We start from the raw sequence: 19581 nt of genomic DNA, 5'->3' as shown, positions 1-19581 counted from the left end.
AAAAAAATGTTTTTTTAATATACTTTTAAAAATTTGTTCTTATTATACATGACAATAGACTGTATTTTGACATACATATATGGAGTATAATTTCTCATTCTTCTGGTTGTACATGATGTAGAATTACATTGGTCATGTAATCATATATGAACATAGGATAGTAATGTCCAATTCATTCTACTGTCCTTCCTATTCCCATTCCCTCCTTTCCCTTCATTCCCCTTTGTCTAATCCAAAGTACTTCTATTCTTCCTTCACCCCCACCCCTTATTGTGAATTAGCATGTGCATATCAGAGAAAACATTTGGCCTTTGGTTTTTTAGGGTCGACTTATTTCACTTAGCATGATATTCTCTAGTTTCATCTATTTACCAGCAAATGCTGTAATTTCATTCTTCTTTATGGTTGAGTAATATTCCATTGTGTGTATATTGCACACTTTCTTTATCCATTCATCTGTTAAAGGGCATCTAGGTTGGTTCTATAGATTAGCTATTGTGAACTGAGCTGCTATAAACATTGCGTCATGATAGTATGCTGATTTTAAGTCCTTTGGGTATAAACCTAGGAGTGGGATAACTGAGTCAAATGGTGGTTCCATTCCAAGTTTTCTGAGGAATCTCCATACTGCTTTCCAGAGTGGTTGCACCAATTTGCAGTCCCATCGGCAATGTATAAGTGTGCCTTTTTCCCTACATCCTCGCCAACATTTATTATTGTTTGTATTCTTAATAATTGCCATTCTGACTAGAGTGAGATGAAATCTCAGTGTAGTTTTAATTTACATTTAGAGTGAACGTTTTTTTCATGTTTGTTGACCAATCGTATTTCTTTTTCTGGGAAGTGTATATGTGGTGCTGAGAATAGAACCCAGTGCCTCACATATGCTAGGGAAGCACTACATTGAGCTACAACCCCATACCCTCCCTCCTTTTCGTATGTTACAGGGGAGTGAACCCAGGAATTCATATATGCTGGGTAAGCTCTCTACCACTGAACCACATCCCCAACCCCAAAATCTACTTTTGATCAAAGAAATGAGAGGAAACAGGATCAGAATCACATTTTTAAATTTCAGCACATTTTTTGTGACTGAAATAATTTCTAAAATATGGCTCCTAAGCTTGAGACATTCTCAATCTGAAAAAAAAAAAAAAAAAAAAAAAACACAGATATCTAGCTTTTATCTTTCTAGTTTTCTTCTTTTAATTCTACATAGAGAAAAGTATCCAAGAAAAGGAAATTAATAGCTAGTCATCTGATTGGGACTTTCCAAGAACCTTTGGTGAAAAATTCTGAAGCATAAACTGTATAATAAATTAAGACTGTGCTTTGTAATTGAATAATGTGCTAAAATGTTTTCCTGTGTTTAACTTTCAAATAGGTTATGCTGAAAGAGCTCTCATCTTTTAAAATTATCACTTATCCTCATGGACTCCACTAGCTATAGACTATTCCTTTGTTTCCTTTTATAACAAAACTCGTTGTTCTCTTCTTTCTGAACTCACTTCCCTCAAACTCGGTCCCTATTTAAGGTTACTGGAAACCTCCCTTTTACCATATACATCAATCAGTTTTCAGATGTCAGTTTACTTGATTCCTCAGCAGTTATTTCCTACAGCTGATCATTTCTATCCCAAAATACCTGTCTTCCTCTGGCCTCCAGGATTATTCTACTTTTCTGGTTTTCTTTACTCATCCTCTCCCTTCATCTTTCCATCCTCTAAATTTGTAATGTTCAAGGTTCCAGTTTTTGGAACTTTTCCTCCTCTTTCCTTTCTTCTTGGACCTTTTCTCCTTCTTCCCTCTCTTCTTTCCCTCCCTATTATTCATCTATCTATGCTTCTTTCTTATTTTATCCTTATTCTTTCTATTCTGTGCTCTAGGTCAGTGTTTCCAATAGAACTTTCTGTGGTGATAAAGAAGTTCTGTATCTGTGCTGTCCAATATTATAGCCATTAGCCACACATAGCACTTGAGCACTCAAACTGTGGTTCATGCAAGTGAGGAAACCAGTTTACCTTTCCTTTCTTTCTGGTATTGGGGATTTAATCCAGGGGTGCTTTATCACTGAGCTACATACCCAGCTCTTTTTATTTTGAGACAGGGTCTCACTAAAGTGCTAAGAACTTCCCTAAGTTGCTGAGGCTGGCCTCAAACTTGCAGTCCCTTGGCCTTAGCTTCCTCAGTCGCTGGAATTACAGGTGTGCCCCACTGCACCTAGCTAGTTTTTAATATTATTTATTTTGAATTAATTAAATTGTAAAAATCCATATATAGCTATGTTAAACAGCACAATCTCTAGATGATCTCATCCACTTGCTTCGCTTCTATGTAGTCCGTATGCTGATTTCAAATTCATGTTTTCAGCCATAATTTTTCTCTTGAGTTTGAGACCCATACAGTTATAACATTTCCACTTGAATGTTTATTTGGAATCCAAAACTTAACATGTCCAAAATTTTTTCCCTCCAAACACCCTCTTCTGTCTGCTCCGTCTCAGGAAATGGCACCACTATTCACTCAGGTGTTCAGGTAAAAAAAAAAATCCTTGTTCCACTCATTTCTACAACCAACCTGCTAGAAACCCTGCCTTCAAGTGTATCTCTAACCTCTGTCATGTGTACTGCAACAGTCTTGAAACATACTGCCAGAGTCTCCAGGAGCATACTAGCCCACTTCTAATCTTGATCCCTCACGCTCCCCAGTTTTCCACACAGAAGCTAAAATACTCCTTTAAGATGTAAATCATTGCCTATACAGTGGCACAGGACTATAAAGCCCAGCTACTCAGTAGGCTGAGGTAGGAGAATCACAAATTCAAGGCCAACCTGGGTCAGTTAGTTATCTTGAAGAATAAAAAGGGCTGGGATGTAGCTCAGTGATAGAGCACCCCTGGGTTCAATCCCCAGTATCACACATACACAAAGTAAATTATGTCATATTGTTCCTCTGTTCTAACCCTCCAGTGACTTCCCATCACATCTAGAACCAAATCCTCAGTTCTTGCAGTGGTTAAAAGGCCCTCTGTGGGGGTCTTCTCTGCCACATCCCTGGTGGATGAGAAAAGGGTTAACTGCCAGAGGATGATGTTGGCTGTGTATCACTCAGTTACCCAAAAAACTTATATACTCAATAAACACACAAGAGCCAATACTCTTTTTAAATGAGAGGGGGCATGATGGGTCTGGCCATACCAGCTCTGGCCTCTTAAAACAACAACTTGCCCAACTCTCTTTTATTTATAATATACAGGTAAAGGGGGCAAGAGCTGGGAGGAACTTCTTTTGTGATGGACAGGATAGGGTGGAGTTAGGGGAGCAATATTCCAGAAGGAGACAGGGAACCACTCCCATGCAGCACCACATGCTTACCAGCAGTTCCTAGAAGCTAGGCATCTGTGTCCCATGGTTCAACATACTCTGATTCTGCTAAATAAGAATGGCTTCCCCAGCCCTCTGTAACCCAGACCAGACCAACATCTGCAGCTTCTTTTCCTATCACTTCCCTACTTGCTCAGTCAGGCTTTGTGAGGATGGATTTTTTTAAAATTTTGTTTTGTTTGGGGGGTTTTCTGTCTCCTTTGTTCATTGCTCTATCCCCAGTACCAGGAAAAGGAAGCTGCAAGACAACTTGTTTATTTCCATTGTCAGCTTAGGGTAGAAAAAGGAACCTTTCTAAGACTATGAATTCATAAGCCTGCGTACATACTGGTTTGAAATTTGGTTTACACCCAATCTAGGAAACCCCAATCCATTAAAGTACTTTTGGGTTTGAAGTGCTTCTAGGGACTTAACAAAAGTAGGATGAAATATTTTCTGGAGGAAAGCATCCTTGTTCCTGGGCCTGACATAAAAAATCAAGCCAACATGAGTAAGGGAAAAACAAACAAACAGCAACAACAACAAAAAAACCCTGTAAGATTAGGTCACCAAGTGGGGTTTGGGGTTGTGGCTCAGTGGTAGAGTGCTTGCCTGGCATGTGCGAGGCCCTGGGTTTGATCCTCAGCACCACATATAAGTAAATTAATTAAAGGTCCATTGACAACTAAAAAATATATTTAAAAAAATTAAGTCACTAAGGTCTCAGATAATAGAATTATCAGATACAGAAAATAAAATGACTGTGGTTAAATGTTTATAGAAATAACAGAGGGGGAGGCCAGGGTTACTGTATCTCTGTGGTGCAGCAGTTACCTAGCATGCAGCCCTGGGATCAATCCCCAGCACTGCCAAAACAAACAAAACAACAATAATAAAAACAGGAGAATAATAAAAATGATCACAGCTGACATTTATTGGATGCTTTCTTTGTGCTTGGTACTGATTTAAGAGCTTTACATATTTTAACTCATCTGATCTTAACAATTCTAGGAGGTAAGTTTCTGTTATCCTTAACAGACGATAGGAAATGGAAATGGAGATTTCCTTAACAGATGGGGAAATGGAGGCAGGAGAGAGGTTAGGTAAGTTTCCCAGGGTTACCTGAGTAGTAAGTTGTAGAGATGAGAGTTAAAGTTTGTCAATCTAGTTTATCTGACATTTGTGTCTTAAATATTATTTTAACATACCTCTCGTTGTAATTAGATAAAAATTGAGAGTCAAACGCCAATAATGAAATAGAGGATTTGACCAACAGTAGATGTGACAATAGCTTCATCTAATGCTGTATTTTTCAAACTGTTTTTTTGACCCATTAGTAAGTTGTAAAATCAGTCTCATGGGTTGCAACTAGCATTAAAAATACATGTGCATGTGTGTGTGTGTGTGTGTATAAAACTGTTGTGTGAGATTTTATACTTTGTACATGTGTGTGTTCAGGGGTATAACAATGTATTTCTTAATATAGTTCACAATTAAAAAGTGAAAAACATTGATTTAATGGAACATAGGATATGGCACCTAGCAACTGGTCAATTCACATTCTTTCTACCAAAATTTGACAATAAAGCTAACCCAAAAAAACAAATAGCACATTTCATAGAATCTATATTATATAAATTTCACGCCCCAAATGTAATTGTTAGAAATTAATATCAAGAAAGCAAAACATTCACTTGAAGACTTAGAAACACACTTCTAAGTAATTGGTTGGAGAAAAATCCTGAATAAAATTAGAATTTAGGACTAAGTCCTGATGAAATACTCTATTTCGAATTGTGTGGCCATGTGATTTACTTTGGTATAAATAGAAGACATAATAAATATAAGATCAGATTTTATTTGGAGGGGGCCAGGTACCAGGATTGAACCCCAGGGGCATTTAACCATGAGGCACATCCCTTTGTAAAAATTTTTAAATTTTGAGACAGGGTCTCATTAAATTGATTAGGGTCTTGCTAAGTGGCTGAGGTTAGCTTTTAAAGATCAGAATTTAATAAAATTAAAGATTCAATAGAGAGGAGTTTTTAAAGGTAAAATTTGGTTCTTTAAAAAAATTAGCAAATCTGCCAGGCATGGTGGCACACTTTTGTAATCCCAGCAATTTTGGGAGACTGAGGCAGGAAGATCTCAAGTTCAAGACCAACTTGGGCAATTTAGCAAGACACTCTCAAAATTTAAAAAGGAGCTGGGAATGTAGCTCAGTGGTAGATTGCCCTGCCCCTTGGTTCAATCCCTGGTACCACCACCACCACAATAGATTAACAGATCTATAGCAAGATAATTTTTATAGTACTATAAATATAATATAGTAATATAAAGGAATATATAGTATATGTTTATATATAGTAATTATTAATGTAGTGAACCTGAAAATAAAAATTAAAGGATAGAAAAGGACCATGTTAAAACCCAAAAGGAAGCTGGTATGAACTTATTAATACTAGATTAAAAAGAACTTTAAGATAAAAAAAGTTATTTCATAGGAGTGATTTACAATGATTAATCATTGGGTTCGGTTCACTAGGAAGGTAAAAGCATTAAATGAGTGTGCTTAGCAATACTGGCATTGACATAGGTAGGGTAATGGAAACCCTTACATAATGTCGATGGGATGGAAATTGGTATACTCTGAAAACCAACCTGGCAGTATTCTGGTGAAGTTAGAGGTGAATCATCTGTTTGATCCAGCAGTTCCACCCCAGTTACATACCCCAGATATCTAAACTGGAAGAAATTCTTGATTTTGTACACCAAAGACATTACCAAAAATTTCTGTAGTATTGTTTATAACAACAAAAAATGGGAGCAACCTAAATATCTGTTGCTCGTAAAAAGGATCATTTCCTAGTCCTAAAACGATGATGAAAATGAATTAATCTACACATACCAACTTGGATGAATCTCACAAAGAAAGCAAGTTGCAGAATATATTCAGTATGATGCCATTTATAAATGGTTCAAAACAATGCTGCATGGCTTTGAGATACATACGTAATGTAAATCTATAAAACTGCAGAGAGGAAGTGGGAAGTTACAAAGTGAATTACACAGAGGGGTTCAATGTGTTGTTAATGTTTTATTTTTAAGCTGAGTATTAGATGTCAGTATTGTGTCCCTTAAAATACTGCTTAATTTTAAAAAGATTGGATATGGAAATTCTCTGTACTTAATATTTAATAACTTTATTGAAAAAATATTTTGAGGACCTTGCTTTTTAACTTGTTTCCTGACTGGCAGTAAACCCATCAGTAAACCCATCACCTAATGAGCTCTTAAAATGGAAAGGAATAACTTAGAAAGAAGCAACAGTATAGTACTGGGGATGTTATTTGGATTTTTTTCCCCAAAATTGAAGCTCTAAAACCTTGTCCTTATGTTTTTACTTAATTTAAACCACTCTGTAGTTTGTTTGGGTTTTTTTGAGACTATGTGGATAGTTTAAAACTAGTTATTATAAAATGCCTTTTCTAAATTAAGGGGTAATGTTAGTAACCAATGGTTAGTTTCTAACCAAAATGTAACTTCCTTACATCAAAGCATTTTAGAGGGAGTATATATTCTTATGTAGTTGCTGAGGAAAATAATTATTCTTAAATGTTTGTATGTTTCCTCCTTTTGTAAGGGTTTGTGTATCAGACTTTAGAACTGAATGTGTAGTACGGCTGAATTTGTACTCTTAATGATTCCCTGATTTATTTGAATTAAAAATTCTTTTACAAAGGTGCACGTCCCAAGTTAGGACGCCGACACAGTATGGAAAATATGGAACTCATGAAGTTAACACCAGAAAAGGTTGGCCATTTTTATGTTTTAAATTTCATGTACTGTTATGAAATGTTTTAGTAACTTTCAATTTAAACAAAATAATCTGAATATGCCTTGTCCTATGTGATTCTCACTTAAAATTTTGCCTTAAAAAGAATCAGAAAAAGTACAGTACTAAATGAATGTGTACAGCATGTTGTCATCTGTAAGATAAATGCATATCCTTTGTAGATTCATAAAACATTTCTGGAAAAGTGTGTCAGAAACTTGGTAACAGTTATTACTTCTGGGAAGAGGACTGGGTGTTGGAGTCAGGCTAGGGATACTTTATATACCAGTTGGAACTGTTTGAATATTTTACCATGTAAATGTATTACTTTTTTTAAATGAAAGGATCAGAAAGATCAGTAAATGATTAAAAAGCTTTTCTTTTCAGGTACATAACTAGCAATATTACTGCCAAAATTAATGAAATTTATAATCAAGAGGAAAGTGGTTTTTCTAGCTGTATTTTTGGAAAGGTTTTTTTTTTTTAGGCTTTTTTTTTTTTTTTTTTGAGGTGGAGTGGATAATACAAGGAACTTCATAATAGGAAAAGGGTTATTAGAAAACAAATCAAGGCTACTTTCTTCCACCTCCGTTTAACTTAATTTTACATTGTTACAGTAGTCTCTCATTCCCTCATGGTGTATTTTTAGAAATAATTTTATAAGATATGTTCATTATAGCAACTTCAGAAAATTCCAACAAGAAAATTGAAATAATCAGTAATCTCACCTCACAGTAACTAACTATAATTGATATTTTGGTATCTTTTCATTGGCATTTTCATTTGAATGTTATCACATTCTAGGTACTGTTTTATACTATGTAGTCATGTGTCGAGCATCTTTCCATGTCATTCTTCTGCCCTGTCATTATAATAACTAGCATATGACGTTTTAATATTGACTCATTTTGTATGACTAGCCTTCAAAAATTCAACATCTAATTGTCTTGGTCTCATATGCAAGATTTTTTATTCCTGTCAGTCACAGAGTTGTTTAAAAATGCTGGTAACTTCTGAAGGACCTGAGATTCCTCCCAAATATCCAGCTCTTACCTTCTGAGTTGTTTTCAAATATAAATCTACTAAATCCACACATTATTTTTTAAAGCAAGGACAGTTTTAGTCTGCTTTCTTCAGGTTAGAAACCTACTAATATGTAGCAAAATAATTTGTTATCTTACGCCTACCTCTATAATGGAACTAACAGTAAATTTTGTAAGAAGTTTACTGGAGCCAGCCTTGTAATTCTCCAAGAGCCAGGTTTTATCTCCATTTGAAAATGTTTTAGTGGAGTTGGTTCCTTTTGCCTCATAATAAAGTTACCAGAGAGTTCATTATTTCATTACTCTCAACAAAGTAAAGCAGCACATGTAAGGAGAAAGGGGAACTCTGGGTTAAGTTGCAGCTTGGGCAAGAGTGCAGCGAGAGGGGAACTTTTGAGACTTGGATGTCTAAAAAGTTATGAAAATGTCTTTTTCCTGGTAATTTTGCTGACCATAGAATTCTTAGTTAAGGGGTAGGATAGAGTGTTTACTTAGCATGCACAAAGCCATAAGTTCAGTCCTCAGCATATACACAGAAAGAAACTGGGGTTGGAAATAACTTTCCTTCATGATTTTTAAGACATTAACTCCACTCTGGATTCTTGTATTTCGTGTTATAAGACTGAAAGTCCAGATAACTACACAAAAAACATTTTTCCAATTGCAACTTGAATTTTAAGTACAGTTTCATGGTATCACACCAATCAGTAGTCCATGAAATTAATTCTACCAATTTCCCCTTAAGTAGTCTGTATGTGAAAAGGAGTTGCTTGGCTGACTTTGTCTCATTGCTGTATATGAGCCTCAGAGCAGGGGTTATTCCAGTTTGTACTTTATAGGAGACTTTTCTGGGTGAATGAAATGTTGTATATCTTGATTGGGGTAGGAATTTTATTGTATACTTGAAATTTGTACATTTGACTACACATGAATTTTATCTATGAAATATGCCATGTGAAAATTGTTAATTATATAAGCACAGACCTTTAGAATCCCTTGTACTTAAGATGGAATGTTAAAGCTGCAAATATCCCAGGGCTATTGTTTTTCCTTCATACTGAATAAATATTCATTATTTTGAGTCTGATAGAGATGGTCATATGCATTTAAACCAGATCTAGACCTATATAAATTGGTTGCTTAGTGGGAATTTAGTATGTATTTGTAAAAAAAACAATTTTATTAACAGAAAAATTACTAGTACTATGGATGTACTAAATGTTAATTTTTATGGTAAAAAGTTACACCTGCATCCAAAATTTCCAGTTATAACAGATTTTTATGTAGCTCACATCCAGACTACTTTGTCTCTTCTGACCAAAATTTTTTTATAGAGTTTTGGCTAACTTTGTTTTCTTACTCTCAGGTTCTTGCTACCATCTTAATGTTTTGATAATGAGAAATTCATAACATTTGATAAAAGCACTTGAACATAGTGAAATACACTGAAAAGGGGGACTTTTTAAGAGATCTTAAGTTCTCCCTTCCCAATAGTCAGTGTATTAAGATGTCAAATTAATAATAAAGGAAACCAGAATTGGAGTTTTCATGTCCTGCTTTCCATTTATAATTTTGTAGGTACCGAACTGGAACAGTGAAATCCTTGCTAAACAAAAACCTCTTATTGCCAAACCTTCTGCAAAGCTACTCTTTGTCAACAGACTGAAAGGGAAAAAGTACAAAACCAATTCCTCTGCTAAAGTACTCCAAGATGCCAGTAATTCCATTGACCACCGAAACCTGAATTCTCAGAGGGTATGTGTTTTTTTGTTTTTTTGTTTTTTTGGGGGGACAGTTTGCCTTTATTTTTATGTGGTGCTAAAGATCAAACCCAGTACCTCACAAGTGCTAGGCGAGCACTTTGCCACCGAGCTACAGCCCCAGCACTGTGTTTAAGTTTTTGAGTATTGTGTTTTGAGTAGCAGCTTAGTTTTCTTATATTCATACTGAATTTTTGGTCAGTTAGCATAGAATATCTGTTATTCAAAAAACTTGTCCATGTTTCCCTATCATTTCTATTTTCTTCACAGCTAGAAACAGGAATTACTCTATTCACAGATAAATTGCTCCATTGTTTTAGATAGTAGTTATTACTTTGTGTTTCAGGTACTACTGTTTGCATAAATACATTTTGTTTTGCAGTGCTGGGTATTGAATGCAGGGCCTATTCAAGGACTTTAAATGGAGGTACTTGAGGAGTTTGAACTCAGGGGTGCTTTACCACTGAGCTACATCCCCAGCCCTTTTTATTTTGAGACAGGATCTCACTAAGTTGCTAAGGCTGGCCTTGATTTTGGAATCCTCCTGCTTTGGTCTCCCAAGTAGCTGGGATTACAGGCATATTTTAGAATGAAAAGTATATGCTAGCTTCTCTTGTTTCACATAAAATGGAGTCTGATCTTGTTAGTACTGCATACAAGAGCCCCTATTTTGACTTCTTCCCTTCTCTTCACCCACCTCTACCCTTCAGTTTGTTATCCACTGACTACTACAAACCTTTGGAAGTGCATATTAACCAGTATAAACCATCTCTAAACTGAAAATGCATATTCAATCTTAAGTAGCCAACACAAATACAAGCTATGTAATTTTCCCTAAGAATTAATCACTTCCTCATTAGGCCCATTACATTTTGTATAATATAATGAAAAAAAATCTAACATTTCATTTACATGCAATATTTTGCTCAACTTATGTAAGAGTATATACCATATGGCTTAGGTGTGTAGTAGCCTATACCTCCTAGGTTTGTTTCAGTATACTGCTATTCACATGATAAAATTGTCTAATACCGTGTTTCTCAGAATGCGTCTCCTTTGTCAAGTGATGTATGGCTGTTTACATAACTCATTCAGTATCTGTAGCACTTGTCTTGAGACTGCAGTACATTTCTTTGATCTTAGAAATACAGAAATTAAAGGCCAGGCTCAGTGGCACATGCCTATAATCCCAACTACTTGGGAGGCAGGAGGATTGCAAGTTTGAGGCCAGCCTCAGCAACTTAACAACACCCTGTCTTAAAAAGGACTGGGTAAGGCTGGGGATATAGCTCAGTTGGTAGAGTGTTTGCCTTGCATGCACAAGGCTCTGGGTTCAAACCCCAGCACCAACATACACACAAAGAACTGGGGATGTAGCTCAGTGGTAGACTGCCCCTTGGTTCAATCTCCAGTACCATACACAAAAAGAAATAAAGGAATCAAAAATTTTTTGTTGAAGTAACAGTACCAGTATTTCCTCTTTAGTTCTTTTTGAAAATTTATTTTTAATCTTAATCCTTTACTTTTGCATTTGAGTACATCAATATTGTTAGTTAATGACCTGAGAAGAATGGTAAAATATTTAATAGGTTTTCTCTATTATAGAAAATCAGTGTAGATACTGTTGGAGATGAAGGATTCTTTGACCTATTAAGTCGATTTCAAAGCAACAGAATGGATGACCAGAGGTGCTGTTTACAAGAAAAGAGCTGCCACGCAGCTTCTTCTACTCCCACCAAGGGGATGCTGAAAAGTAAGTCATCTGTGCTGCTGTTCTGATTTTAATAGTTCTTGATATCTAGTGATTTATTTCTAAGAATTTAGTGTTCATCATAGGAGATAAAATAAATGAGCCCAAATCCAGGTATGCTTGAAAGCTGGCATTTGTCCAACTCAGAACTAGGTTCTTTCAGTTCTCTTAAGTAGATCTGTGGTTTTAGTCTAGTGCTTTCCACTATCTCATACTGCCTCCCTTGTTTCTTTGGGGCTGGGAGCTCAGCTTAGTGGTGGAATGACTGCCTAGCAAGGCCCTGGGTTTAAACCTAGCACCATCTAAAAACGAGGAGAAAAATGATAGTTGTATGTACCTCATGACTGTATGTAATTTGTAAACACTTAATATCTGGAATAAAAAAAAGAAAAGCCTACACAGATTGAAGAGTCACCTATGGCTGAGACCTGACTAAGTCTTAGACCTAAAATAGGTTACTTAAAATTTCCTATTTTAGTTACTAAAAGATGACTTCTGCAGATCAAGACTTGCCAGCAGCACTTAACTCAGTTCACTAAGACTCCCATCCCAGGGATGGAAGGAAAAACTGACCCATTCAGATTAGTCTGAGAAATTATGTAAGAAAAGCAGTTTATTCACCTTCTAAAGTCTACCCATACCTTATAGATTTAGAAAGCAGAGTCACTAAAAGAAAGTATAGACAAATCTGAATAACTTCCAAGTGGATCATCTGAGGTACTCTGGAGTTGTTCTTCCCTCCCTGCCAATAAAAGCTACCCCCATCTTTTCAAAGCTCACCAGACACGGCGCTAAAAGCGGCAGGAGGTTAGGACAGGTGTTGGGGTGGCAAAGCAGAGAACTGTAACAAATATGTTTAAACATTTTGGTTAATTTTTTGGATTTTTTTTCCTATTCATAGCACCATCTGTTTCTGTGGTGTCCCCCAACACTGATGAGTTTTTAGACCTTCTTGCCAGCTCACAGAGCCGCCGTCTGGACGATCAGAGGGCCAGTTTCAGCAATTTGCCAGGACTTCGTCTGACAAAAAACAACAGTCAGTCAGTACTTGACCGACTAATAACTAATGACAACAAAGAGCCTGATGAAGACTTCTTTGATATCCTTGTAAAATGTCAAGTAGGTGTGCATAGTCTTTTTATTCTGTATGTAGCTCAGATACCATTGAGAACTTTGTTATATTACTATAATTTTTATTCAGCCAAGGGTTCACTTTGTATTCAGAAGTTACCTGCTTACCCATCATGTTCTACACATTGAGTATATGTACTTTCAGTATATGTACTTTTTAAAGGGTCCCACATTTTAGTGGGAGAAACAGTAAACAAATACATATATTCGAGCATATTTATGAAAAGTGCATGTGTCAAGCAATGATACTTGGTATGAAGAAAGTTAAAAAGGATGAAGGAGTAGTGGTGGTTGGGGGAGCCTCTGTTTTAGAGTGGTAAGAGATCTTTCTGGATTGCCATTTGAACAAACTTGAATAAAGTGTGGCAGACAGCAATTCCCCTCTTGGATATAACAGCTGAGCAGGTTCGAGGAAGGGCACTGTGGCCCATGCGAAAGAGTAAAGGGAAATGGGGAGTGGTATGAAATGTAGATGGAGAAGTAATTAAGGCCTTGCTCAAGTGGGTTCTTGGAGGCTATGATGAAGCTTGTGTTCTAAATGTGTGAGAAACATAATGGAGAGTTCTCAAAGATCATCTTGGATACCAGGAAAAGACTGTAAAGTAGCAAGAGTATTAGTACAAAAACCAGCTGCAAAGCTATGGTGGTAAAATAGGCAAAAGAGATTGGTAATCTGGACTAGGGTGGCAGTAGTAATGAAAAGTAGAACAGAGACATTCTGCAGTTGTGGCTGGTTGACAAAACCTGTTAATAAACTGGATGGTAGGTATGAGAGAAATTCAAGATGACTTCTGTCTTTGCTTTGATAATACAACTAGGTGAGTGGTGGTGGTGAAGACTGGAGAAGCAGGTTTGGAGAGAAAAGTCAAGTTTTTTTTAAGATATGTTGAATTGGGAGGAATCAACATATAGCTGGAACTAAAACCCTGAGAGATGATTATACATACACAATAGGTAAGGAAGAGGCCCAAGATAAGCCCTGGGCATTCCAAAATCTGCTAGTTAAACAGAAGAAGAGTAGACTTTGGCAAAGCAGCAATGGCCAGAGAGTGTGGTATGGTGAAAGCCAAGTGAAGAAAGTGTCTTAAAGAACATTCAAAATGTTGCCAAGAAGCTAAATAAGGTAACTTCTATATTTGGCAATGTGAAGATTATTAATAATTTCAAAAGATATTGTTAAAGAGGAGAGAGTAAATATAGAAAACTTTCAAGAGGTTTTGATTATAAAGAGAAGCAAAGAAACAGATCATTAAGATCATTAGCTCAAGAGAGATATAGGGTAAAGATGGAGTTTTTGGGGATAATAATATAGCATGTCTACAGATGGAAATGGTCAAATAGGGAAGAGAGCCACTATCAGCAGGAAAGTAAACAGTTTTTACATAGGTGGGAGGGAAAGCAGAGTATTTGTGTACAGATTTGGAGATAAAATAGAAATACTCTCTTTTTCTTGGCAAAAAGTAGGGCCATTAGCTAAAATGGGGTTGAGGACATTGCAAATATGAAGAGAAAAAGTGGAAAATAGGGCCAGGCTTATAGCTCAGTGGCAGAGCACTTGCCTAGCATGGGTGAGGCACTGGGTTCAATCCTTAGCACCACATAAAAACAGACAGATAAAATAAAGGGATGATGTCCATCTACAACTGCAAAAACTTTATTTTTTTTTTAGAAAGTAGAAAATAGTTGACTTTGAGAAACTAACTTGACTAGGATTAAGTAATGAGATTACTGAGCTGAGGACCCACATGAACACATGAAGGTCACTGGAAACAGGACCATTCAGTGCATTTATACTTAATCAAGGTTGATATTTTGCCAGAGAAAGGGCAGAGAAAGGTAGTTGAAGACATATGCCAGGGAGTTACTTTAATAATGGATTTTGGAGTCTAGGCAGTAGAAAAGGACTTAAGGAAATGAAAGGCATGAAAATAAAAAGAAGCAGTGGTCCCTATAAATTCAAGGTATCCTGAAACTACATACCTAATAACAAAGCATTAAAATATTTGAAGTAAAAATTGATAGAATTGAGAGAAAATGAATACTTACACAATAACAATTGTAGACTTAACTATTTCATTCTCAATAATGGATGTGACAGTCTGCAGATGAGGATGTGAACAACCAGTAAACCAACTAGATATAACAGACATATACTACTCTGCCCAACAATAAGAGCATGCACATTCTTCTCAAGTGTACACAGGACATTTTCCAGGATAGACCATACTGAAGACAGATGAATAAATTGAAAATAGACTATACTGATTGACCATTTTTAAAGATTTTTAAGCACATACGATAAATTTAGAAGCATTACAGTAAGTAATTTACAAATTTGTGGAAATTAACATTCTTAACCAAAGAAATCAAAGGGAAACTGGAAAATACTTAGAGACAAGTGAAAACATAATACCCTACTTAAGACGCAAAGCTATGGCAGCACTAAAAGGAAAAATATACAACTGTAAATGCTTACATAAGAAAGAGAAAAATCTCCAATCAACAATCTAACTTTATAACTTAAGGAACTATAAAAATAATAAAGATTAGACAGAAGTAGAAAATGGAAAAACAAAATCAACAAAACCAGAAGTTCTTTGAAAAGATTAACAAAATTGACAGATCTTTAGCTAGTCTAATAAAAGGGGAAATTAAATTTTTCATGCATATGTGATTGTCATAGTGAACCCAACTCTTATGTACTATAATGCACCAAGAAAAATAAGTACTCATTACTAAATCAGAAATGAAAGTGGGGACATTATTGCTATCCTACAGATCTAAAAAGAAATGAGAATAGTACGAATGACTGTCAACAAACTGGATAATAGAGATAAAATGGATAAATTGCTAGACAAAACCTACTAGAACAAATCATGAAGAAATGGAAAATAAATCCATAACTAGTAAGGAGGCTGTATTATCAAAAACCTCCTGGCAAAGGAAAGCCCTGGACTTGACAGCTTTACTGACAAATTCTACCAAACATTTAAAGAACTAACAAATTATCAGGCTTCTCAAAAAACAAAATAAAACAAAACCTTCCTAACTCATTCTGTGAAGCCAATATTGTCCTCATATTAAAACTGGGCATAGTGGTGCATGCCTATAATCCCAGCAACTCAGGAGGCAGAGGCAGGAAGATCACAAGTTTGAGGTCAGCCCTGGCAACTTGGCAAGACCCTGTTTCAAAACAAAAAAGAATTTTAAAAGGTCTGGGGATGTAGCTCAGTGGTAGAGTGCCCCTGGGTTCAATTCCCAGTACCCCCCAACCCCCTGCCAAAAAAAGATCATCTTGATTGATGCAAAGAAACAACTTGACAAAATTCAAGATTCTCATGATAAAAATATTTAGGAAATTAAAAAAACAGTATGAAACCACCACAGCATAGAGCCATGTAGAAACCCACAGCTAACATCATGCCCAGTGGTAAAATAATAAAGCATTCTAAGATCAGGAACAAGGAAAGAATGCACACTTATGCTGCTTCTGTTCTGGATGTTGCAGCCAGAGAAATCAGGCAAGAAAGAAATAAGACATTCAAATTTGAAATGAAGTAAAATTGTCTTTGTTCACAAGTAATAAGATCTTATATGTAGAAAGCCCTTGCCGGAATAGTGGGGCACACCTGTAATCCCAGCAACTCAGGAGGCAGAAGCAGAAGGGAACAAATCAAGTTCAAGGCCAGCATCAGTAAATAGCAAGACCCTGTCTCGAGGAGGGCTGGGGATTTGGCTTAGTGGTTAAGCACCCCTGGGTTCAATCCCCAATGCCAAAATAAATAAATATCCTAAAGATTACACACACACACACACACACACACACACACACACACAATTTAGAACTAAGCAATGTAGCAGGATACAAAATCAACACAAAAATTAATTGCATTTCTATTTGACAATGAAATGGAAATTAAAATACTGAGAAATTAATCAAGGAGGCAAACCACTTGTACAATGAAAACTATAAAATATTACTGAAAAAGATAATGGAAACACATTCGATGTTCATGGATTGGAAGACTTCTTATTAAAACTGCACTACTCCCCAAAGCAGTCTGCAGATTCAGTGCATTCCCTAAAAAAATCCCAGTAGTTTTAATTTATAGAAATAGAAAAATCTGCCTTAAAATTAATACAAAATCTCAAAGACCCCAAATATCCAAAACAGTCTTAAGAGGAACAAGGTTGCAGGACTCACATTTCCTGATATCAAAAGTTACTGCTAAGCTGTGGTATGGTATTGGCATAAAGTTAGACATAAAGACTAGAGTAAAATGGAAAGCCCCAAAATAAACCGTTGCATATATATATATATATATATATATATATATATGTATATATATATTTTTTCTCATGATTTTCAGCAAGCGTGCTGATTTATTTCTTTTATACTGCTATATAGGGTACCACAGACTGGGTATTTGGGTTTTTTTGTTGTTGTTGAATATTTTTAGTTGTAGATGGACACAATACCTTTATTTTTATGTGGTGCTGAGGATCAAACTCAGTGCCTCATAAATGCTAGGCAAGCGCTCTACCACTGAGTCACAACCCCAGTCTCTGTAGGTATTTGTAATAGGAAATTTATTTGCCTCACAGTTGTGCAGCATGGCTCTGGCATGGCAAAGATAAGGGTCTTTGGGGCTGCATCATTCCATGGTGGAAGGTAGAAAAGTGCAAGAACAAAAAAGCAAGAGACTTTTTGGGAGGCGGGGGGCTGAGGGGTAGGGATCAAACCCAGGCCCTTGCACATGCTAGGCAAGTGCTTTACTCCAGCCCTGAACTCACTTTTCTAATAAGCCCACCCTCAAGATAACTAACCCACTCCCAAAATGATGACATTTAGACAGAGCCCTGTGATCTAATCACCTCTTATTAGGTCCCACCTCCCAACTCTGTTGTATTGGGGATGAAGTTTCCAAAAGATGAACTTTGGGGGACACATTCAAACCATACCAGGTGCCAAGACCATTTTATGTGGGAAAGAACCGCCTCACAAATGGTCCTGGGAAAACTGGATGGTCATACAAAAAGAATGAAATTGAATCCTTACCTAACACCATATGTACAAATTAATTCAAAATGGATCCAAGACAAGCATCAGAACTAAAATTATAAACCTCTTAGAAGAAAGGGGAAAGCTTCATGACTTTGGATTTGGCAGTGATTTCTTGGTTATGACACCAAAGTCACAGGAAACACCAGCAAAAAAGTAGATGTTTGACATCATCAAAACTAAAACCTCTACATCAAGACACCAACAATAGAGTAAAATGGCAATCCACAGAAAATATTTGAAAACCACAAATACCAAGCACATACAGAGACCTAAAACTCAAAGAATCAACCTGATTAAAAAATGGGCAAAGAACCTCGGTAGGCATTTCTCCAAAGACAACAAGGACCTGGCAGGCCTATGGGAGCACCAGATAAGGAAGAGGTAACGGGCATGCTGAAGTGCAGTACTGTTGGCTTAATTGGAGGCCACTGAAATGATCAGGAATTGTGACAGGAGAAATGAAGAAGAGTGATCTAGGTGTATGTGGAGGGTGAAAGTAGTGCTGACTGGAAGACAGATAAACAGTTGCACCCTCATAGGGTTAGGAAGTTAAGTGTTAAGGCATGGAAGTGCTTAGCACAGTGCCTAACAAGGTAGCAGGTACTCAGTTACCAGCCATCACTTTCTTTTTACTGGAGATTGAACTCAAGGGCACTTTACCACTGATCTACATCCCCAATCCTTTCTGAGACAGTCTCACTAAGTTTCTTAGGTAGACCTCAAACTTGTGGTCCTCCTGCTTTAGCCTCCTGAGTTCTGGGGATTACAGGCGTGTGCCACCATGCCCTGTCATTCAACTCTTATTCTTTAGCTATAATACCAGAAATTGTACTGAGCTACATCCCCAGTTCTTTGTGTGTGTGTTGATGCTGGGGATTGAACCCAGGGCCTTGTGCATGCAAGGCAAGCACTCTGCCAACTGAGCTATATCCCCAGCCCTGCTCTGTAGACTTTTAAGTTCTTTATTTCATCAATACCATTTCCAATATACTTCTGATATAAGAACTACAAGATTAAAACTTGAAGGAAAAATTCAGTCTATTTCTTTAACAGATTTAACTGCCTAAGACAAAGTCAGGCAAACTTCAAGGGACCAGAGACAATATTTTAGGCTTGATAGGTTACTTGGTCTCAGCTGCAGCTGCTCAACTCTGCCCTTATAGCAGGAGATAGTTAAGTACACAAACAAATTTTTGTAATAAAATGAAAATGAAGTTTTCAAAAGCACACATTGGGTTAATACTTGCTGTCCCTTGGCCTAAGGATTTTTAAAGGTACTGCTGCAGGGCTTTTGAATGCAACATTTAATTTCTAAAGATCTAGTATGTTGGGGGCTGGGTAGATAGCTCAGCTGGTAGAGTGCTTGCCTTGCAAGCACAAGGCCCTGAGTTCGATCCCCAGTACTGCAAAAAAAAAAAAAAAAGATCTAGTATGTCATATTGTTGATGCATACTGTTAAGATCATAATCTTGAACTGTCATACTTGGACATGGATGACCTTGTGTTTTCAGTGAATCCTAGATTATTTCTTATGACCAATTATAATTAAAATACTATGACTTAATATACTTACTAAACCCATGAAATTGGCTATACTTCTACATGACACTATATTCTGATTCTGTAAGTCATTTT

At 36.5% G+C, this 19581-nt stretch overlaps 2 protein-coding genes across 5 annotated transcripts in view; one reads left to right on the top strand and one right to left on the bottom strand.

Moving 5' to 3' along the window:
- The window catches only part of Clcc1 (chloride channel CLIC like 1), a 47812-nt gene that overhangs the window by 4404 nt on the left and 23827 nt on the right, over positions 1 to 19581 (bottom strand). The gene's annotated exons all lie outside the window — the stretch shown is intronic.
- Gpsm2 (G protein signaling modulator 2) overlaps positions 1 to 19581 on the top strand; it is a 57548-nt gene that overhangs the window by 27366 nt on the left and 10601 nt on the right. For 2 of the 4 annotated variants that reach the window (XM_047539475.1, XM_047539484.1), the window contains exons 11-14: positions 7105 to 7175; positions 9819 to 9995; positions 11606 to 11753; positions 12652 to 12873. In XM_047539475.1, coding sequence (XP_047395431.1) covers positions 7105 to 7175; positions 9819 to 9995; positions 11606 to 11753; positions 12652 to 12873 — 618 coding nt within the window. The remainder of the gene's footprint in view (positions 1 to 7104; positions 7176 to 9818; positions 9996 to 11605; positions 11754 to 12651; positions 12874 to 19581) is intronic. The other 2 variants (XM_047539465.1, XM_047539456.1) reach the window with 1 other exon arrangement.

Source organism: Sciurus carolinensis, chromosome 1 (genome assembly GCF_902686445.1).
Source record: "Sciurus carolinensis chromosome 1, mSciCar1.2, whole genome shotgun sequence".
NCBI lineage: Eukaryota > Metazoa > Chordata > Mammalia > Rodentia > Sciuridae > Sciurus > Sciurus carolinensis.
The sequence above is the reverse complement of the archived record's forward strand: the minus strand, read 5'-3'. Positions and strand labels throughout refer to the sequence as shown.